Below are 23,281 nucleotides of genomic sequence, written 5' to 3'. Positions count from 1 at the left end.
TGGCTCTGTATAAAACTGTGCGTCGCCGTGAATTTGTTTTGAACTTGGGGACTGTGAAGAGACCCCTGGTGGCATGTCGTGTACTGTATGTATGGGTGTCTGAGCTGAATGTTATTTGATTATGTAGACAATCTGGATTTTTCGTCACAGTATTATTTCTCATAAAAACTTGGAGAAGCAGTTCTCTCGTCAACCCTCAACCAGGAAAGACTGGCATACATGTTGTTGATGTTAGTTCTGTATCTGCAGTTAAGGGCAAGGTGTGCTGCTCTGTTCTAAGCCAGACAGTAATCAAGATGGGACAAGACCAGAGCCCGAACAACTAGTACATTTGGTTTTTGTGACAAAAACACAGAACATCTTTTTCTAACAGACATACCCCTCCCCATCTTCACAACAACTTTGTCAATATGACTTGCCCATGATAATTGACCATCCAATGTCATACCTAGGAGTTTATCCTCCTCAACTTGCTCAATGGTGGTGGCTATTCAGCATGATATGGCGGAGGTCCCTGATGATCTTCTTGGCCTTCCTGCGACACCTGGTGTTGTAAGTGTCCTGGAGGCCTGGCAGTGTGCACCCAATGGTACGTTGGGAGGAGGTGATGTGGTCTTTGACTAGCCTCTCAAAGCATTTCATGATGACGGAAATGATCGCTACAGGTCAGTAGTCATTCAGTTCAGTTACTTTCCCTTTCTTGGGCACAGGGATGATAGTGGATATCTTGAAGCAAAGGGGGATAACAGTATGAGCTAGAGAGAGATTGAACGTGGGCTAGCATCATGTGAGGCGCGCAGTGCTGACTCGTTCCCCTGGCTGACAGCTGTCAAGAGGACTGGGCGGTGCAGCTTGACCATAGAGATAGATAGAAGACTCATCTTTCTATCTTTGCTATTATAATGTCAGTGACAGCATGGGCATCGCCAGTGAGGCTACCACCCATAGGAATCCCCCCCAGTTGTCTACTTTGACTAATTTAAAATGTCGGAGGCATGGTGGAAACTCTTAATGGCGCTGCCCATGCTAAAATGGCCTTTTGCCCACTAGAGGCCTCTATCATTCTTTATGAGCTCCACCGACAATGCTTCGTTGGACAGCCCTCAGTGACACAGAGCAGGAAATGGTGCTTGGCTCTTTTGATTGGCTGCACTCATGTTGAACTGATGTTGAAATTATGTAGTGTAGCTCGCTCCCGACAAGGCCAGACCCTTGGAGCAAATCAGAGTAATTAGTGGCAATTTGGGCTTGAAGTGATGATCATTATGGAGGACTGGGCCTGTAACCTTTCATCAAATGCCCTCTTTCTCTGCTGTTGATTCACCCTGTTACCCATGGGGGGATTTTCCCTGATTCAGGGATCACTGCAGTGTGATCTTCAAGGTTAGCTGTTTGGCATGAGGTTTGTAAAAACTCTACAAATGTTGAAGGTCTCATTAACATCTCAAATGTGAATTTGGGAGAAATATTTTTTGTGGTAATACTGTAGTAACACAGTGTGTTGAATATTGTTCTAGAGATGGATGATACAGGGCATACACTACAATGACTGTCAGTTATTAATGTGACAAAATATGTCTGTGTATTTGATCATGTCAAGTCACACTACATGTCGTACCATTGATTAAGCTGTGTTTTGAGTCCACAAACCCCTGTCCTCCATTTTTTTCTAGTCCGCACCATTTCTCAGCTTACAGATGGAACTGTAGTCTGCAGAACACAAGGACACCATAATAGTCACCACGATTTAAAGGCTCTCCATCCTCTACTGGAATTAAGCTCCATAAAGAACCAGAGCACTTTATAGCCAAAGCACTTCTGGAGAATATGTCGCAGGAGCAATATATTGTAGTTCAAAGTCTTTTCACACATAACCTAACTTGACATTATTGCGCTGATGCAACACTTACTGTTGTTTCAATGCAATGTGTTTTTTTTTATGCCTTTTTCTTTTTTTATGTACTCTCTACAACATTGGTTAATCTTGAATTGTTTACAATCATGTAAGTGGTAGATTTTGATTGTATTTCTGAATTAGTAATTAGTTACTAGTCAATATAAAAGATCTTCATACTTTAAACAGAATTCAAACATATTTGTCTTGCCAGTGCATGTTAACTAAGTTGGGGAAAGCTGAGAGAGGAAGAGGTGAAGCGAGAGGGTCCACTCCCGTCAAAATGTGAATACAGCGTTAAGCAGATCGGCTGCCTTACAGCCTTTGTGACAACAACTCCCATTGTTAGGCCGGAGACTAGACCATCTTGTCATTATATACAGTATCTCCGGCTTTCCCCAACTTAGGTCCTGCTTTGTTCACACTCCCTCGCCAATGGTCGCATTGCCCAACGGTCCCCCGCCCATTTCGCTTAACTTCCATTGAAAAGGAATGGCTTCAGTTGTTTCATCTCCCTACATCGTCGTCAGTTAATCAGCTCCGTTCGACATCATGTGGTGGCATTAGAAGGCTTGTTTTACCCAATCAGTAGTGGTCTGCATGAAGTTAGAGCCACTCAGTGCTGTTAAAGTGTTCTGTGAAAACGTAGCTCCACAGTCAATAAAGGCATATAAAGGGTTGTGAACCCGCCCTGATAGCTTCCAGAGCCACGCATAAGACCCACAGGAAACTAGATAATTCATCTTCACCTGATCTGTGAAGTGTCTGGAATTATTCATGGTCAAATTGAATAATAAGAGCCAGCTGCATGGTGAGAATTTGTCTCAGTGTGGATTCCTCTTACATCAATAATTGATGCCACCTCCATAAAGAGCAATCACAGCTAAATGCATTTGGAAAGTGCTACATGCACTGCTGACGCAAGTTAGAGAGAACCCTAGTGACATCAGAGGGAAACGGGAGACCGACTGCTGTACGCAGGGGGAGAATAGACGCAACACGGCAAGACTCTTGGCACAGCAACAATGGGCTCAATGGCATAACATCTCTGAATAGATTGAATACAATCCTTAGCTAGCTCAACTAGCTACTGTAAACAGCTTGTGTAGCTAACGAAATAATTAAGAGCCAGGCTTAGGTTCACAGTAGCATACTGCAACGCCGTCACGTCCTCTTGGCTTCTCCTACATTAGTAGTGGGTCCCCAAGGCCTTAGTCAGTTTCATTATTAAACCACATCTTTACTGGTCAACCCTCTGGCCTCTATGGGCTGAAGCCTCTTATTTGTAATGCAGCCTTGTAGTATAATGGACCTGCTGCAACCTATGCTTTACTTGAGCGTGTGTGTCCCTCTCCTCTTCCTGTTACTTATACAGGCAGATCCATAGCTGGGTCCTCGAAGTCTTGTCTGTAATTAATGTGATCTTGCTGGCTCAATTGATGGTTGCTGGACAGCCTCTCTGGAAGATCATTATTAAATAATTCAATAGCTTTAGTGGATGTACAGGTGTATATGCTATATATAGGGTTGCTGTTTTTCCTCTTATTTTTTTGAATGTGAACGTGCTCCATGCATTATGATGTGTACGTGTGTGTATAGTGAATGCTGTGTAGGTTGTAGAGTCACCCTAGAAAGCATGATAGTGAATGTATGTGGTAAGGTAGTGACCGGCGGGAGATACAGAGGTGAGGTGAGGTGATAGAGATGGTAKGCTGCTTAGTCCTAAAGGGAAATGTGTAGAATAAACCATAGCCAGCATTATACATGGACATAGTTGTACGTCTGGCACAAATAAAGTCCCAAACTTGGAAATGGGTTGTCTGTTTTACAGTAGGCTGTCTGTAGTTGTCGTTAGTGAGAAGTGCCACGATTACTCCCTCTGATCTTCTGATATGCCCACGGATGGTCCGTGCTCCTTGGGACGTCCCCACCCCTCATTGAAATTGACATTTAAAATGGTTAAAGTTAGGGTTAGGCAAGGATTATGGGTAAGGGTAGGGTTTAAGGTTAGGGTTTAGGGTAGGGACGTCCCAAGCATCCCAAATAGCAAAGACAGTTTCAGATAGTGAAACATCCGCTTTCTTCAGTGTAGCCTTGACGCAGGCTCAAGAGAGCTGGTGGACGAGGTGATCTGTGTAACAGTATCTGATGTATCACTGGTAACAGCTGAGTAACTCCCCATTGTTCTTAAGGGTCTGACACCTCAGTGCATTCGTTGGACGTTGTTGGTTGACGTGGTATAAGCAGCAGCCAAAAACAGAGGTGATTTGACTAAACGTGAAGCAAAGGACTCTAATTGCTCTTGATCCTTTGTCAAAGGGCAGTGGTGTAAGTGTCTCTCAGGTAAGYCCCCATGGTCTGTGAGATAGACCGTACTCTGTCCCAGATACCGTAGGTCTGATTAGTACGGCAATCTCCACAGCACACTGTAAAGTACCACACACCCCTTCTCCGTCCCTGGCTATGCGTGCATGCATGTGCCTCAGAGCATTGTCGAGYATATTGGATTGGCAGCAACAGAAGGAATGCCGTTCGATTTCTACCAGCGAGGCGTTGATTAGATTTTCATAACACACTAATGAACCCCCAGCCATCAAGAGTCATACATCATCTAGCCTGCCCTGTAAGCAGGTGGACCCATGTTTTGTGATACAGAAAGAAAGAAAAGGTGGAGTGGAACATGAAATCTGTTATGCAATTCATGTTATCACCTTGAGGCAAAGGGTCAAACCATTCAGTCAAACGGGGAAATGTAAACTGGATTGATTTATTTGTCTTGGCAATTAAATGACACTGATGAAAGGCCATTCTTTATTAGGTCAATTTTAAAGGTGTGCTTTCCCCCCCCCGGGCATGGTATGAGAATATAACCGTGCACACAGCTATGTCGTATTTTCATTCCCCTATAGAGTAAAACTGGCCTCAATATTAATAAAGGCAATATTTTTTTGGTCAGAAAATGACAGATTAAGCCAATTGTTTTTCAATGGTAGTCATATGTTGACGGATAATGGACAACAGATATGATTGTCTTTCCATAAATGCACAATATGTCCGCCTATTTACATTTGAAGCTCATCCGAAATCGATGAGTTGAACTTTTGACGGACAATACGGACAATAGCTGAATAAATATACAATTTCATTTGTGTTCATGCGTCTCTGTGTGGCCATAGCCTATAGCCTAACAAGGCAGCTGGCAATCATTATTCTGARTTGGAAGACTTTGAACTCACCAACCATATGGCTTATTGCTCTCACATTGACTGTCCTATCTTCAACTAACCTTTCCCCCCTGACCTTGGTCTATTGAACAGTAACTGTTCCTCTGAATCTATTGGCTGGTCACCGAGTGTCAGGCCGGGCATCCTTTGAACAGTAAACCCTTTTTTCCTGTGTTGAGCTCAGCGTCTGTATGTCCAACCTATTGACTGTCTGTCTGATGTGATGTCTCCACAGGTGCTGCAGATGTACCTGCCCTTTTGTGGGATCGCCATCTCCAACGCACAGCTCTTCGCTGCCTCCAGAAAAGAGTATGACAGGAGTCGGGTAAGGGAAGCAGGCAGGGACAAGCCAAGGCAGGGTTTTTGGTTGGAGAGTGCACTAGTATCCAAGTATGGTGTCTATACATCCCCATAGAGCAGCCCACCTCCTCCCCATTGCTGACACTAGTGATGCCGGGTATTGATCTTTATGAGCCCACTTGCTGCCACTGCAGTGGGGATCAGGGAGCCATGTACAGCCCTGCCTGGACCTCTCTGCTGGAGGAGGGGCGGGACCAGCAGTGTGCTGAGAGGGTCCAGGGTGTAAATCTCACAGCAGGCGTCTAGAGACGCTCTAATGCTTGTCCCACATTGATCTCTGATGGGGGAGAACATAATGAGAACAGAGACCAGCGCGAAGAGGGGAGAGAGATACAGAGATCCTCCACCGTTACTCACTGGTTTATGCTCTCTGCTGTGTCTTATTGAGTTGGTAGTGCTTTAGATAGTGTCTGATCTACTTTATTGTGGAACGGTGGCATATGATATTATCCTGTCCCCTTATGTATTAGAAACCATTATAATTCTAGCTCTGTGAGGTGAAACATCTCCATTGAAATGGCTTTGAGTATTTATTAGTTGCGTCTGAAAAGTTATCTTATGTGTTGTGCAGTGTCTAGTTGACCAGACATGCATTGACTAATAGCAGCAGTAATGTCTGTGTGTCTGTGCTGTGACATTTGACCTACAGTCGCTCCTGGAGGTGGTCAACGACCTGTTTGAGGAGCAGACCGACCTGGAGAAGATCGTGAGGAAGATCATGTACCGCGCCCAGACTTTGCTCAAGTGTGAGCGCTGCTCTGTCCAACTGCTGGAGGACATTGAGTCACCGGTATGCTCTTCTCTCTCTCTCTCTCTCTCTCTCTCGCTCTCTCTCCCTCTGTCTCTCTCTATCTTTCCTCACTGACTAGGGTTAGATTTCTATACAGAATTAATATCTTTCTGATGTATTGTGCTTTGTACTTGACAAATTGTTTGTGACTCCAGTACCTGAGGAAATGCTGGAGGGACATTTCCATTTGAAACAGTTCTACCAGTGATGTTTTCTCTTTTCATCCCACAGGTGGTGAAATTCACCAAGTCGTTCGAACTGCTGTCCCCCAAATGCAGTGCAGACATAGAAAGCAGGTAAAGTTGGTGCACAGTTGTCCATCCCAACAGTCCACTCGTTTCCATGGAGAAATCCACTGTCCAGTCTGGATTTACTGATTAACATATGAACACTTCCCCACCTCATACTGTATATGGAATCTCCTCTATAAAAAATCTCTTCATATTTATCAGATTCATCAAAAGACCCGTGGCTGAATTGGCCAACTTAAATGCACATTTGACAAATGAGTTTGTGTGACATTTATGGATTTAAAGATTCAAATCTGTCCAGTTTTACAGCCCTTTGAAAGCAGGAGTTCTTTGAGCTGCATGCATGCTTCTGCGTAGTGAGTGCAGCTCGTATTCTGTCACACAAATATTCCCATTTCCCTCTGCTCCTGATGTCAAGGCTCTTGCCAAAGAATCGCAGCTCCGCCTTTGCAGACGTACACCGCCGGCGGACCTGCGAAGTCTGCMCAATGCCTCATCTGACTAGTTCTAAGCTCAAACAGTGAAAACTGTTTGTTTATTTTCTCTGTGGAACTTCTTCAAAAAAGGGAAAAAAATGTGGAGATTAAATATGGCGGAAGTAATATGGGGATTGTAAATGGGGAAGGCCATGTTGTAGGAGTCCTCCTTAATTGGGGTTTGGAGCTTCTCTCCCCCGCGAGGCAGGGGAGGGGCTGGAAGTGGAGGGGCTGGAAACAATGTGAGTTGTTTATGGATGAAAAACCTCACCAAAAGGATGACAAATTATCCTCCAGTCCGGTGCAGGCTACAACAGACATGCCCACTTCAAGGCTGCAATGATAACTACTGCAGTAATTTAAAAAAGCATCTTAGCATAATAATATAGTAATCAGTGAAATGTCAGGCTGCATGGCTGGCCAGTTCAGCCTTTTCTGACAGGAGACGCATCACCTTTGATTTGTGTTGCTCTTATCATGTGAAGTGCACACTGCTCTCCCATAATGGCAGACAAATGACCATAGCCTGATTCCAAGTTATAAAGTAAACAGAAATGATCACCAAGTTCAAAGGAATATGTGTTTATGATGCTATTCCAAAAGGTTATTTTTGCGTAGGGGATTGTGCAAGATTTATGTGTTTAATTAAGTGAATAAATCTGACGTCAAAGGCATAGGCTTTTTAAAGCACCTGGGAAATTCTATACCCTTGGGGAGAATAATGTTGAGGTACTGTGTGCTTCCATTGCTGGTTCTCTGGCTGCACCTAACGGGAGGCAGAAGAAGCTAGAGAAGCGATCACACTACTGAGGTTTACTCCCCGCTGCGTCTGTGTGGGTTTTACATCTACATGGGGGAGATATCAGAGAGATTTCAGAGGACACAGTGTCTCTATGTGAATCTTTAAAGTTCCTTGTCAATAAACGAGTATGTACAGTATGGTGTTGTTAGGGGAAAGGCACAGGAGGCGCTAGCTGAGAAATATGCTAAGGATGCACCCTAACCTGAATGGGAAGCCTGTGTCGAGGAAGGAGTCAATTCTCCTGCAGTGTGGGCGTCTACTGGGGAGGAAGACAATCCCACAATTAACTTTTCATTACTTCAGAAGGTGCTGGAGAGCCTTATTGATATCCATGAGACATTCATTAAATACAAATCAAAACGGGAAACAACAACAGCGGACGTGCATGTGCCTGAGTTTGAGATGTGAAAAATAATCCCTTTTCTAAGATGATAATGATGACGGTTATTAATGATCAAAGACCAAACAAACCAAACAAACGGTTGAACAAAATGATCCGACCCACAATGGAAGATTTGTCCTCTCAGTGAACATGCATGTGACTAGGGTCCTTCTCCTCCTCTTCTCCACTGCATGTCAATAATTACAACGACCCAAATATTTAACTTTCTCTCTTCTCTTCCCTCCACGTCCGGGTGTCCCTGTAGTTTTAAAGACAGCATGGAGAAGTCCTCCTACTCTGATTGGCTCATCAACAACAGTATAGCAGAGTTGGTAGCGTCCACTGGTCTGCCCGTCAACATCAGTGATGCCTACCAGGATCCCCGGTTTGACGCAGAGGTAAAATAATCTCCTCTGGAACTACATTACAATATACAGTTGAAGTCGGAAGTTTACATAGACTTAGGTTGGAGTCATTAAAACTCGTTTTTCAACCACTCCACAAATTTCTTGTTAACAAACTATAGTTTTGGCAAGTCGGTTAGGACATCTACTTTGTGTATGACACAAGTAATTTTTCCAACAATTGTTTACAGACAGATTATTTCACTGTATCACAATTCCAGTGGGTCAGAAATGTAAGTTGACTGTGTCTTTAAACAGTTTGGAACATTCCAGAAAATTATGTCATGGCTTTAGAAGCTTCTGATAGGCTAATTGACATAATTTGAGTCAATTGGAGGTGTACCTGTGGATGTATTTCAAGGCCTACCTTCAAACTCAGTGCCTCTTTGCTTGACATCATGGGAAAATAAAAATAAATCAGCCAAGACCTCAGAAAAACAATTGTAGACCTCCACAAGTCTGGTTCATCATTGGGAGCAATTTCCAAACACCTGAAGGTACCACGCTCATCTGTATAAACAATAGTATGCAAGTATAAACACCACGGGACCACGCAGCCATCATACCGCTCAGGAAGGAGACGCGTTCTGTCTCCTAGAGATGAACGTACTTTGGTGCGAAAAGTGCAAATCAATCCCAGAACAGCAGCAAAGGACCTTGTGAAGATGCTGGAGGAAAGGTACAAAAGTGTCTATATCCACAGTAAAACGAGTCCTATATCGACATAACCTGAAAGGCCGCTCAGCAAGGAAGAAGCCACTGCTCCAGAACTGCAATAAAAAATCCAGACTACGGTTTGCAACTGCACATGGGGACAAAGATCGTACTTTTTGGAGAAATGTCCTCTGGTCTGATGAAACAAAAATAGAACTGTTTGGCCATAATGACCATCGTTATGTTTGGAGGAAAAAGAGGGAGGCTTGCAAGCCAAAGAACACCATCCCAACCGTGAAGCACGGTGGTGGCAGCATCATGTTGTGGGGGTGCTTTGCTGCAGGAGGGACTGGTGCACTTCACAAATCAAATCAAATTTTATTTGTCACATACGCATGGTTAGCAGATGTTAATGCGAGTGTAGCGAAATGCTTGTGCTAGTTCCGACAATGCAGTAATAGCCAACGAGTAATCTAACCTAACAATTTCACAACAGCTACCTTATACACACAAGTGTAAAGGGATGAAGAATATGTACATAAAGATATATGAATGAGTGATGGTACAGAACGGCATAGGCAAGATGCAGTAGATGGTATTGAGTACAGTATATACATATGAGATGAGTAATGTAGGGTATGTAAACATTATATTAAGTGGCATTGTTTAAAGTGGCTAGTGATACATGTATTACATAAAGATGGCAAGATGCAGATGCAGTAGATGGATAGAGTACAGTATATCCATATGAGATGCGTAATGTAGGGTATGTAAACATTATATTAAGTGGCATTGTTTAAAGTGGCTAGTGATACATTTTTTTTACATGTATGGCAGCAACCACTCAATGTTAGTGGTGGCTGTTTAACAGTCTGATGGCCTTGAGATAGAAGCTGTTTTCAGTCTCTCGGTCCCTGCTTTGATGCACCTGTACTGACCTCGCCTTCTGGATGATAGCGGGGTGAACAGGCAGTGGCTCGGGTGGTTGTTGTGCTTGATGATCTTTATGGCCTTCCTGTGACATCGGGTGGTGTAGGTGTCCTGGAGGTCAGGTAGTTTTCCCCCAGTGATGCGTTGTGCAGACCTCACTACCCTCTGGAGAGCCTTACGGTTGTGGGCGGAGCAATTGCCATACCAGTCGGTGATACAGTCCGACAGGATGCTCTCGATTGTGSATCTGTAAAAGTTTGTGAGTGCTTTTGGTGACAAGCCGAATTTCTTCAGCCTCCTGAGGTTGAAGAGGCGCTGCTGCGCCTTCTTCACCACACTGTCTGTGTGGGTGGACCAATTCAGTGGTTAGCAGATGTTAATGGAACTTAAAACTTTCTAAATAGATGGCATCATGAGGATGGAAAATTATGTGGATATATTGAAGCAAGATCTCAAGACATCATTTAGGAAGTTAAAGCTTGGTCGCAAATGGGTCTTCCAAATGGACAATGACCCCAAGCATACTTCCAAASTTTGGGGTCATGGCTTAAGGACAACAAAGTCAAGGTATTGGAGTGGCCATCGCAAAGCCCTGACCTCAATCCTATAGAAAATTTGTGGGCAGAACTGAAAAAGCGTGTGCGAGCAAGGAGGTCTACCAACCTGACTCAGTTACACCAGCTCTGTCAGGAGGAATGGGCCAAAATTCACGCAACCTATTGTGGGAAGCTTGTGGAAGGCTACCCAGAACGTTTGACCCAAGTTAAACAATTTAAAGGCAATGCTACCAAATACTAATCGAGTGTATGTAAACCTCTGACACACTGGGAATGCGATGAAAGAAATAAAAGCTGAAATAAATCATTCTCTCTACTATTACTCTGACATTTTACATTCTTAAAATAAAGTGGTGATCCTAACTGACCTAAAACAGGGAGTTTTTACTTGGATTAAATGTCAGGAATTGTGAAAACTGAGTTTAAATGTATTTGCCTAAGGTGTATGTAAACTTCCGACTTCAAACTGTACTGTATACAGTGCCTTCAGAAAGTATTCAGACCCTTTGACTTTTTCCACATTTTGTTAGGTTACGGCCTTATTCTAAAATTAATTAAATTGTTTTTMCCCCCTCATCAATCTACACACAATACAACATAATGACAAAGCAAAAATAGTTTTGTAGAAATGTTTTGCAAATMTATATATATAAAAATATATATATATATCACATTTACATAAGTATTCAGACCCTTTACTCAGTGCTTTATTGAAGGACCTTTGGCAGCGATTACAGCCTTGAGTCTTCTCAGGTATGACGCTACAAGCTTGGAACACCTGTATTTTGGGAGTTTCTCCCATTCTTCTCTGCAGATCCTCTCAAGCTCTGTCAGGTTGGATCGGGAGCGTTGCTGCACAGCTATTTTCAGGTCTCTCCAGAGATGTTCAATCGAGTTCAAGTCCAGGCTCTGGCTGGGCCACTCAGGGACACGCTTGGCATTCAGGCCAGAGAATCTTGTTTCTTGTGGTCTGAGAGTTCTTTAGGTGCCTTTTGGCAAACTCCAAGCCGGRTATCATGTGCCTTTTACTGAGGAGTGGCTTTCGTCTGGCCACTCTACCATAAAGGCCTGACTGGTGGAGTGCTGCAGAGATGGTTGTCCTTCTGGAAGGTTCTTCCATCTCCACAGACGAACTCTAGAGCTCTGTCAGAGTGACCATCGGGTTCTTGGTCACCTCCCTCACCAAGGCCCTTCTCCCCTGATTGCTAAGTTTGGCCTGGCAGCCAGCTCTAGGAATGGTCTTGGTGAATCCAAACTTCTTCCATTTGAGAATGATGGAGGCCACTGTGTTTTTGGGGACCTTCAATGCTGCAGAAATGTTTTGGTACTCATCCCCAGATCTGTGCCTCGACACAATCCTGTCTCGGATTGCTCTACGGACAATTCCTTCTACCTCATGCCATGGTTTTTGCTCTGACATGCACTGTCAACTGTGGGACCTTATATAGACAGGTGTGGCCTTTCCAATTTCATTTACCACAGGTGGACTCCAATCAAGTTGTAGAAACATCTCAAGGATGATCAATGGAAACAGGATGCACCTGAGCTCAATTTATAGTCTCATAGCAAAGGGTCTGAATACCTATGTAAATAAGGTATTTCTGTTTTTTATATTTAATAAATGTGCCAAAAAAATGTTAACCTGTTTTTGCTTTATCATTATTGGGTATTTGTGTGTAGATTGCTGAGGATTTTTTTCTCCATTTAATCCATTTTAGAATAAGGCTGTAACGTAACAAAATGTGGAATAAGTGAAGGGGTCTGAATACTTTCCGAAGGRACTGTATATACCGGGTTTAGGTGCTTACTGTACAGTATATACATTTACTGTATGTATTTGAATGATAACCGAAACCATTCAGCAGCTATTTTTATTGGTTAAAATCGGAGAAGCTAGCCTCATAAAAGACTCAAACAATATTACAGCTTTGATCATTGGTATGCTGTCACATGATTATGAATTATATATGATAATATCCATTTGATATGGCTCCGAGGCTTTTCTATCTGATGTTTGAGTTCCGATCTCAACTGTTGATCTTCACGTGATAATAATGGTTGATGCAACCAACGATGCCCATGTTTTTGTAATTGTATTGAAAATTATTATATCCGATCCATAGTGAACCTTGTACCTGTGCAGAGTTGAAATACTGCTGAAGTAATGCATGTATTACATTCTCTACAGTGCCTTCAGAAAGTATTCACACCCCTTGACTTTCTCCACTTGTTGTGTTACAGCCTACACACAATACCACATAATGTGAAAGTGTTATTCTGATTTTCAACATTTTTACAAATTAATACAACATTTAAAGCTGAAATATCTTGAGTCAAGTATTCAAGCCCTTTGGTATGGCAAGCCTAAATAGGTTTAAGAGTAATTTTGTGCTTAACAACTCACATAATAAGTTGCATGGACTCACTCTGTGTACAATAATAGTGTTTAACATAATTTTTGAATGACTACCTCATCTCTTTACCCCACACATACAATTATCGGTAAGGTCTCTCAGTCGAGCAGTGAATTTTAAACACAGATGCAACCACAAACACCAGGGATGTTTTCCAATACCTTGCAAAGAACAGTAGATCAAAACAGTAGATCAACAGTAGATCAAAAATAAGATGGTGTATCAATACACCCAGTCAATACAAAGATAAAGACGTCCTTCCTAACTCAGTTGCCGGAGAGGAAGAAAACCACTCAGGGATTTCACCATGAGACCGATGGTGACTTTAATACAGTTGCAGAGTATAATGGCTGTGATAGGAGATAACTGAGGATGAATCAACAACATTGTAGTTACTCCACAATTCTAACCTAACTGACAGAGTGAAAAGAAGGAAGCCTGTACAGAATACAAATATTCCAAAGCATGCTTTCTGTTTGCACTAAAGTAATACTGCAAAACATGTGGCATAGCAATTCACTTTTTGTCCTCAATACAAATTGTTATGTTTGTGGCAAATCCATTACAACACAATGCTGAGTACCACTCCCGATATTTTCAAGCATAGTGATGGCTGCATCATGTTATGGCTATGCTTGTAATCTTTAAGGACTGGGAAGTTTTTCAGTATAAAAAAAAAGAAACGGAATGGCGCTAAGCACAGACAAAGTACCTAGAGGAAAACCTGGTTCAGTCTGTTTTCTACCAGACACTGGGAGATTAATTCACCTTTCAGCAGGAAAATAACCTAAAACACAATGCCAAATCTACACTGGAGTTGCTTACCAAGAAGACAGTGAATGATCATGAGTGGCCGAGTTACAGTTTAGACTTAAATCGGCTTGAATATCTAGGGCAAGACCTGAAAATGGTTGTCTAGCAATGATCAACAACCAATTTGACAGAGCTTCAAGAATTTTGAGTAGAATAATGGGCAGATGTTGCTCAATCCAGGTGTGGAAAGCTCTTAGAGACTTACCCAGAATGACTCACAGCTGTAATCGCTGCCAAAGGTGATTCTACAATGTATTGACTCAGGGGTGTGAATACTTATGTAAATTAGATAATTCTGTATTTTATTTTCAATAAATTTGCAAARATTTCTAAAAACATGTTCTCACTTTGTCATGATGAGGTATTGTGTGTAGATGGGTGAGGTTTAAAAAATATATAATCAATTTTGTAACAAAACAAAATGTAGATTAAGGGGTATGAATATTTCTGAAGGCACTGTATGTCTCTTTAGGATACAGTTTACATGTCTAATAAATCATAACAGCCCAGTTTCAGCTCCAGTCTCTTTTCTCTTTCGTTTAGGCAGATCAGTTCTCCGGCTTCCACATTCGTTCAGTGCTTTGTGTACCTATTTGGAACAGCAACCATCAAATCATTGGTAAATTCTCAAYTTGTCCTTTTTTCACTGACTTCTTTTGATAGTCAGTTGTGCCATTACATGTCCGTTGATAAATCTATGTTGACAGATGTCAAAACTAAGACATAATCCAGCATTCAAGCTTAAAGTGATTTTAATCATGAGAGAGGAACATCAACAAACCAACGTACATGATGTCCCAAACCTCCGATAACCTCAGATGTCACTGTGTCTTGTTTGGAGAATCTAGAGAGGATACTCTGCCTGTAATGCTCTCCTAGGTAGCATTTAGATGCTCAATTAAAGGGGCGATCTGGGATTGATACATCAATTTCTGGACTTTTAAATGAATGATATATAGCCATTGATTCTTGAAGAATATAATGCATTAATGTCTATTACCCTTAGTTCAACTGTTTAAATCCATCGCAACCCAAAYCTTGTTTTACTCCATTGCTTATGAACACTGTAATTGCAAACAAACACTGTATAGCTTCAAAACATGGTTAAAACTGTCATTTTAATTCCACGGATGATCAGTCCTTGCATCCATAGCTCCATCTTATGAATTTGACTGTGGTTACATTTCTCCTGCCCCATCACTCAGCTGTTTACCGAAAAAGTGGAAAGGTGACGCTTTGTGGTTTTGTGATTCCCAGATTTCCCTTTTAAAGCAGTGTAGCCTGATTAAAGCCAAGCCTTCATATCAGTCAGTTCTCACAGAGGTGGAGTTCCCTCCCTAGTCCTGGCTGCTCCACCATGCAGTGCTCTGTGCTCCTCAACCACCCCAAGGTCCTCACCACTCTGACACTCTGATACATCATTGATCTACAGTCTGGTGTTGGTGCTGGATATTGCAAGGAGAGGCAATGCTAGCAGCTAGACTCAGGCCCACAGAGATCTGACTTGGGAAGTCATTAGTTTTGTTTCTGTGCAAAGTGATCAGCAGCATGGCTGCCAGGGAAAGCACTGCTACAGACGGTCAGTCGCGACCACAGATCATTGTGGATGCTGTGTGTGTGTGGTGTGGTGTCAAGCATTGTGTGTGTGTGTGTATGCGTGTACATGCGTGTACATGCGTGTGTGTGGGCTTGTGGAGGTTGGGAGGGGGAGGAAGAATGAGAGACAGAGGGAGCAGGAGAGAGGGGTGGGGGTGTGTGTGTGTGTGTGTGTGTGTTGTGTGTGTGTGTGTGTGTGTGTGTGTGTGTGTGTGTGTGTGTGTGTGTGTGTGTGTGTGTGTGTGTGTGTGTGTGTGTGTGTGTGTGTGGGTTGTGGAGGTGGGAGAGGGAGAGGAGAGGGAGCAGGAGAAGAGGGGTGGGTGGTGGGTGGGTGTGTGTGTGCGCGTGCGTGCGGTTGGCGTGCAAGCATTGTGTGTGTGTGTGTGCGTGCGTGTGCGTGCGTGTGTGCATGGAGGTTGGGAGGGGGATAAGAGAGAGAGTGAGCAGGAGAGAGAATAATGTGTGTGTGGGAGGAAACTATCAGGATCTGGACTGAAAGCCATTATAAAGCCATTATAAAGCACAACAGCAGCAGAGAAATGATCAAGTCAAAGATCTGTTTATTCAGAAGGTAGATATCCTCCTGCCACGTACCGAGGTTATGATATAACAGTATAGAGGAAAAAAGCCTTGGGCTAGATTGTTACATCACTGTTATCTCAATGCTCTTCTATATAGGTTMTAAAAATATGATTCCATCTTCAGTGATATTGACAGCACCCCAGTAACCTACAGTACAACCCATAGAGACATACTGTAGAACGTACAATGACCTCTCCAGGGACTCAATGCTAACTTGAATATCTGCTTGTTAGCATAATTTCTCTCGGGTGATAGAAGACGATTCTCTATCAACTAACAATTAGCCTTATCAGCAAAGTCCTGGGTTTTTTAATTAGTAGATAAACTGAGGAGAGCAGCCTGTCTTTGCTTGCTGGCGTGCCTCCAAACCAGGGGACTTGTGTTTGAAATAAAAGATCAAAGGATACACAGTGTTCTATTGTTGCCATCGACATGACCTCCAACCTTACATTACAACAGGCTTAGACACTTTAATTACTCAGGTCAACAACACTACTGTTTCCTGTTTCTTACTCCTTCTTCTAGGAAATACAGCGACATGCGTCTATAACAGTGTAGAAGCATTGCATATTGCACTGAAAAGTGATAGCAGAAAATGCCTTGTTTTATCAATGACTTTAATGAATGTGTGGGTGTGATTTCCTCCTGCTAATTGGGGTTGTGGGAGCGGAACTAGTGTGTGTACGACAGCCCAGTCAATGGTAGCCCAGCCCTAATGAACTAGTGTCAGATAAAATTATGGCTCTCAGGAATGGCCGTCGTCTCAGAAAGAGGAGGGCTTTAGCCTGGTCTGCGTCTGTGGTAGTGTCAGTGATCCTGATGTCTGTTGTTGCAGGTGTGGCTCAGGTGCTCAACAGGCTGGATGGTAACCAGTTTGATGATGCAGACCAGAGACTGTTCGAGGTAGGACTTTTGTTTTGTGTGGTGTGCGTAGGTGCTGCATGTGTGTGCGTGTGTGTGTGTGTGTGTGAACAAGTTTTTTGTGTGTTATGACGTCAAACATGTCTCCCTGTTTCGGTGTGCCTTGACCTTGAGAGTGTAACAGCAGTGTGGTGTGTTTCAGGCCTTTGTGATCTTCTGTGGCCTTGGCATCAACAACACCATCATGTACGACCAGGTGAAGAAGTCCTGGGCCAAACAGTCCGTGGCTCTCGATGTAAGCACCAATGTTCATTCCTTTTTATAGCACTTAAAGGGGGGCTGAACGCACCAATTCTGCATGTGTTTTTCTGCTGCTCCTTAAGAAAAATACAATTTGGATCTTGGGGGTGTGGTTTGATGTGCCTGTGTTATATTCGCTTATCGTACCCTGGAAGTTACTGTTGTTTGTCATTCTAGCAACCACACAGCCACCACCACTTCCTCAAAATAGTCAGAACTAATTTAAGATAAATCAAAAAATCTGTAATTAATTTTGAGGTTTTTGCAGAGGAGGTCTTAGTCACCCAATTGTACATCTAGTTAAGGTGTTTGGTGCAGTATTACTCAAGTTAAAARATTTGCATGAAAAACTAGTCAGTGCGCTTTAGAGAGTAAATCGAGCCAGCTGCTGCTGGTTGCGCTCAGGACTGATTTCTGAGAACATGTCTACAACTTCATCAGCAGCAATCTGTCAAACTATTTTAAATAAAGCACAAGCTACACTGTTTATCAGTCCCGAAAATCAATAGCTAGCTAGTTAATTTCCATCTCTGTGTTTGTCAATGAAGCTAGCTAGTAGTAGCTAGCAGGCACATTAGGCAGGCAGACTAGTTTAGCTAAATCAGAAAAAATTTCTCGCATGGAATAGCCTTCATTTCTCAGAACAAGAATAGACTGATGAGTTTCAGAAGAAAGGTCTTTGTTTCTGGCCATTTCGTGCCTGTGATCGAACCCACAAATGCTGATGCTCCAGATACTCATCTAGTCTAAAGAAGGCCAGTTGTATTGCTTCTTTAATCAGGACAACAGTTTTCAGCTGTGCTAACATAATTGCAAAAGGGTTTTCTAATAATTTTGCCTTTTAAAATGATAAACTTGGATTAGCTAACACAATTTGCCATTGGAACACAGGAGTGATGGTTGCTCATAATGGGCCTCTGTACGCCTATGTAGATATTCCATAAAAAACAGCCATTTCCAGCTACAATAGTCATTTCCACCATTAACAATGTCTACACTGTATTTCTGATCAATTTGATGTTATTTTAATGGACAAAAAATGTGCTTCTTTCAAAAACATTTCTAAGTGACCCCAAACTTTGGAACGGTAGTGTATGTCACGCCTGCTCCCTCCCCTTCCTCTCTGGCACTCGGGGGTGCCAGACTGCTCTTCATTACGCACACCTGTCACCATCATTACGCGCATTAGCGCGTCATTGGATTCACCTGGACCCCTTCACTTTCTTGATTGCCCCCTCTATATCTGTCTGTTCTTCAGTTTGATCCATGTGTCAGCATTAATGTCGCTTTGTTTCCCCTGTCCAGACACTGTCTGTGTTTTTTTTCTTGTCCGTTATTTATTAAATGTTCACTCCCTGTACTTGCTTCTCGTCTCCCAGTGTCTGTCCTTACAGAATGCTGACACCAATGTTGGGAGTTTTTTTGTTTTTTGTTTTGGTTGGTGATGTTGGGTGCGGCTGCCGAAGGAACCGGGGATGCCACAGCTGGCTCGTTGGGCTTCCATGCCTTAGCTCGCTCAAGAGGTTTTCTTGTCTTGGTTGGCTCGGCAGGCTCCCATCCCACGTCATGCTTCAGCCGGCTCGTCAGGCTCCCACGCCTCAGCCGGCTCGGCAGGCTCCCACGCCTCAACCGACTCGGCAGGCTCCCACGCCTCAGCGGGCTCGGCAGGCTCCCATCTCACGTCATGCCTCAGCCGGCTCGTCGGGCTCCAACGCCTCGGCCGGCTCGTCGGGCTCCCATGCCTCGGCCGGCCCATCAGGCTCGCCCAGGTGGGATGCCCAGGTGGCGCCCCTAGGGGGCGGGGTAATGTCACGCCTGGGCTGCCCATCATTACGTACACCTGTCACCATCGTTACGCGCATCAGCACTTCATTGGACTCACCTGGACTCCATCACTTTGTTGATTGCCCCCTCTATATCTGTCTGTTCCTCAGAGTCATCCCGTGTCAGCATTAATGTCGTTATGTTTCCCCTGTCCAGARGCTGTCCGTGTTTTGTTTCTTGTCTGTTATTGATTAAATGTTCACTTCCTGTACTTGCTTCTCGTCTCCCAGCGTCTGTCCTTACAACATAGGCTGTTTTCAGTTGTTTTTTGCGTTCAGTTGCTCTTTAAACAAAATATATTGTGGCAGTGGTATCCTGAATGGTTTCTCATCAAATCCTATTTTATTGTGTATAGTGACCAAAATTACAGCAGGATTGATATTTGAATGGAATTTGGTCTGCGTTTAGTCTATCCAATTTGGTTCCAGTAGTAGATGTCCAGTATGGATATTGGGATACTGTGCTGTTGTTTTAGTGTGGCAACACATTTGGTTGGGCAGTTGGCCTACTACAATGGACTGTACTGCAGGGCTCTGGTGACTCCACTGTGGCGTCTGACTCAGACAGTCCACTGACACCATCAGGAAAGCTCTCCCATGCTGGCTACTGTGCCACTCTCATTTTCTCTTCTCTTCCCTTCTTCTCTTTCCTGTCTGTCCTGGTATTCCTCTCTCCCACTCTCCTTTTCTCTTCCCTTCTTCTCTTTCCTCTCTGTCCTGGTTTCCTCTCTCCCACTCTCCTTTTCTCTTCTCTTCCCTTCTTCTCTTTCCTCTCTGTCCTGGTTTCCTCTCTCCCACTCTCCTTTTCTCTTCTCTTCCCTTCTTCTCTTTCCTGGTTTCCTCTCTCACATTCTCTTTTTCTCTTCTCCTCTTTCCTGGTTTCCTCTCTCACATTCTCTTTTTCTCTTCTCCTCTTTCCTGGTTTCCTCTCTCACATTCTCCTTTTCTCTCTTCTGTTATAGTGGACTCAGTGCCTCCTTTTATTTAATTTATTTGAACCTTTATTTAACTAGGCAAGTCAGTTAATAAGAACAAATTCTTATTTTACAATGACAGCCTATCCCGGCCAAACCCTCACCTAACCCGGACGACGCTGGGCCAATTGTGCACCACCCTATGGGACTCCCGATCACGGCCGGTTGTGATACAGCCGGGATCGAACCAGGGACTATAGAGACGCCTCTAGCACTGCGATGCAGTGCCTTAGACCGCTGCACCACTCAGGAGCTTTTAGTGTCATAGTTCTACATCATATTTCTACATCAGTGAGCATCAATGGATCGCTGTTTGTAGTCTGCACTCCACAAAGGGCCATATACATTTTTAAAGAGAGATTGTGAAAAGCAATCCCTTATCTGATCAATAATAAGGCATGCAAGACTGATCAGCTTCTTCTATGCTTTTTGTGAGAGAGAGGACAGTGCTCTCAAGTGGGCTGTGCAGGTTGCCTCGTTGTTGGGGACAGGGCGGCAGGAAGGAAGCCTGGGATAGAGCATAGTGAAGAGCGGCATAGGAAGGAATGGCTATAGGGAAAATACGAGCGTGGAGATGCATTGCCTTTGGCAGCAATGAATAAACATGAGCTCTCTTGATCAAATAAGGAACTGCAAGGCTGCTGCGCAAGGTATTTCTCCTAGGAGATGGAGGAAGCAAAGGGAATGACATCGGGGCTGACATCTCGGTTCCCCCAGCATTCCTCAGCATGAAGGGTTCAGAGCTTTAGGGGCAGATCACAATTTACTGTGGGGGGGTCTGAATAAATGGGTTGGATGGATGACTTCGATAGTCCAGCAATCGAATTACAAGTCATTCATATGCTAATAATCCAAATATTCTGCTTAAATAGATATTGCACTGCTACCCTCAGCATTCACTATTCTTATTGGAGGTCAGAACAGGAAATGGGACCTGAATTTATCCTTTCTGTGTGTGGAAAAAATATTCTGCCGCATGGATACACCTACAGGRGGGAACGACAGACTGCAAAATAAGTCCTCCTGGAAGTGCACTGAATATGATGTTTTTCGAATGCTGAGGTCGCATAACCCTCACTAATGGGGTTATCTCCAAGTTCTCTGAAGAACACAAGAAAGACAATGTTTCCCATAGGTATGTCTTGTTTGTTGTTTAGCATAATAATGGCAGTCTTCTTCTTATGATTACAGCATGCCCAAGGCCAATAACATGGTTGCTAATCTTCTCCTATCTTTTCTTTTTTTTTCAGAATTATGGAAGTGCTATGATGCTGTCCTGCAAGACTTGGTGGAGACCAACAACAGAGTGGAGGGCTGGCATCGTAAAATGTAGGCAAATCTTGGCACATAGAGGCATTGCAACGACAGCAGCAAAGAGSTGAAATGAGAATGAAGCAGCAACTTACTGGTGTTCCACCGCCATGGCAAAGACCCTACTACCGCAAGCAATAGAAGTATCTGAAGTCACTGGTTGAGGAGTATACGACTCAATAGCTGGAGTCTTCCCCGAAGAGAAAAAATAGGACCTAGCCTACTTGGACACTTGTTCGTGACACTTATCAATTTCAACCCTTTCAACAACTCCAAAATCCTTATCAGACCAGAACACAAAGCACACTCTTGAACGATTTGTTTATGAACTTGTTTTTACGGAAGAGCATTGTTATGTAACCTACTCTTATTTTTGGGTTACTTGAAATAAATGTTTTAGGCCTACTTGTTTTTGCACTATCATTTTTTGTATTTTGCTAAGCCTTTTTTGTTGATAACTAAATGTTTTATAGTGAATGGTTGGTGCTAATGGATGGTGCAAAAACAAGATAAAACTAAATCCATTCTTTGAAACAAAAATACATTGTAGAAACTAGATACAGGCCTTCAGCCTTTATAGAACCATATGAATGAATTTATATACAATATTCTGCCAATATGAACTAATGTATATAGGCCTAGCCTACAATATTCTGCCCATATGAACTAATGTATATAGGCCTAGCCTACAATATTCTGCCCATAGGAACAAATTAATTGTAGGCCATACCTGAACCAATTTCTGTAGGCTATATATATAATATTATGCCCATATGAATGAATGTATATACAATATTGGTAGCCATGTGTGATTTAATGAATAGCATAAACATGCAGTGCCTGCCCATATGAACGAATGTACCTTATAGGCTATATAATATTTATAGCCATTCATAATTTAATGAAAAGCAGTAAACATTGTTTGGCATGATTTAATAACAGACTCATAAACAGAATCACGCAATAGGCTACAGCTCACTTCACAGCTTCCCCTGTGCTTCACAGCTTTCCCGGGAAACTCTATGTATTGTAGCCTCACCCAGACGAAAGATCAACTTCTTCTGCAGTGTTTGCGTTAAAATATTGCATGTTGCGGTGGTGCAACATGTAAGTGTAGAACTGTCCGTTAAAGCTCACTACAAGCGCTATGCAGACACAAGACAGAGTGTTGCAGTGTCGTCACACAAGGGGCGGCTCCTTGTAATAGCTGAAAACCGAGACAGTCGTGGGGGCAGTGTTGTCACTTGGTTCCTGATCTGATCTATAGGCTATGTGAAATGGTAGCACCTGCTGGAGCCAACTAGCTAGCCATGTGCATTTTTTCTCCCTGACCAAAACATGAAGGCATATTTTTTTAATCATACAGTACATTTGATTATTTCACATGGAGATGTCGAAAGCTAAAAAGGCTGGCTAACAGGGTAAAGCCCACTAGCCAGGCTGCCAGCTAGCTACTATCTAATATTTTTAATAACTAACCCAAGATTGACCACAGCCTGTTGTTTCCAATGGGAACACYTTAATCATAGTGGGCAGAACAAGCAAGGAGGTGGGCAGAGCCAAGCACGAGCTAGCGAGATCCTACTGGTGCGTTCTAGCATGTATTTGCATATTTCTGTTAGGGAATTCCTACTCTGGAATTCATGTTACCAAAAGGTGTCCGCTACTCCAAAAATCTCCACCCACGTGCACGCAGGCACATAGATCCACGGTGGGAAGCTTATAGTAACTGTTGTGGAAATTCCCCAATAAGGACTCAAACTCAATGTAAATGAACCAATCTTTAGTATCACGGCCGGAGAGGTTCACAAACTCAATCCAAGCATGATCAAAACTCTGAAGAGGCCATTCCCTTTCAGTCCTCTTCTACTGCTACACAAACA

At 43.2% G+C, this 23,281-nt stretch overlaps 1 protein-coding gene across 1 annotated transcript in view; it reads left to right on the top strand.

Moving 5' to 3' along the window:
- Positions 1-23,281, top strand: part of LOC111975523 (dual 3',5'-cyclic-AMP and -GMP phosphodiesterase 11A) — a 57,764-nt gene that overhangs the window by 8,259 nt on the left and 26,224 nt on the right. The window contains exons 3-9 of the mRNA XM_024003835.2: positions 5,354-5,443; positions 6,128-6,268; positions 6,500-6,564; positions 8,445-8,577; positions 14,495-14,570; positions 16,965-17,032; positions 17,193-17,285. Of these exons, the coding sequence (XP_023859603.1) occupies positions 5,354-5,443; positions 6,128-6,268; positions 6,500-6,564; positions 8,445-8,577; positions 14,495-14,570; positions 16,965-17,032; positions 17,193-17,285 (666 nt within the window). The remainder of the gene's footprint in view (positions 1-5,353; positions 5,444-6,127; positions 6,269-6,499; positions 6,565-8,444; positions 8,578-14,494; positions 14,571-16,964; positions 17,033-17,192; positions 17,286-23,281) is intronic.

Source organism: Salvelinus sp. IW2-2015, linkage group LG2, assembly GCF_002910315.2.
Source record: "Salvelinus sp. IW2-2015 linkage group LG2, ASM291031v2, whole genome shotgun sequence".
Classification (NCBI taxonomy): Eukaryota; Metazoa; Chordata; class Actinopteri; order Salmoniformes; family Salmonidae; genus Salvelinus; species Salvelinus sp. IW2-2015.
Note: the sequence above shows the minus strand (reverse complement) of the source record. Positions and strands in the feature narration are given on the sequence as shown.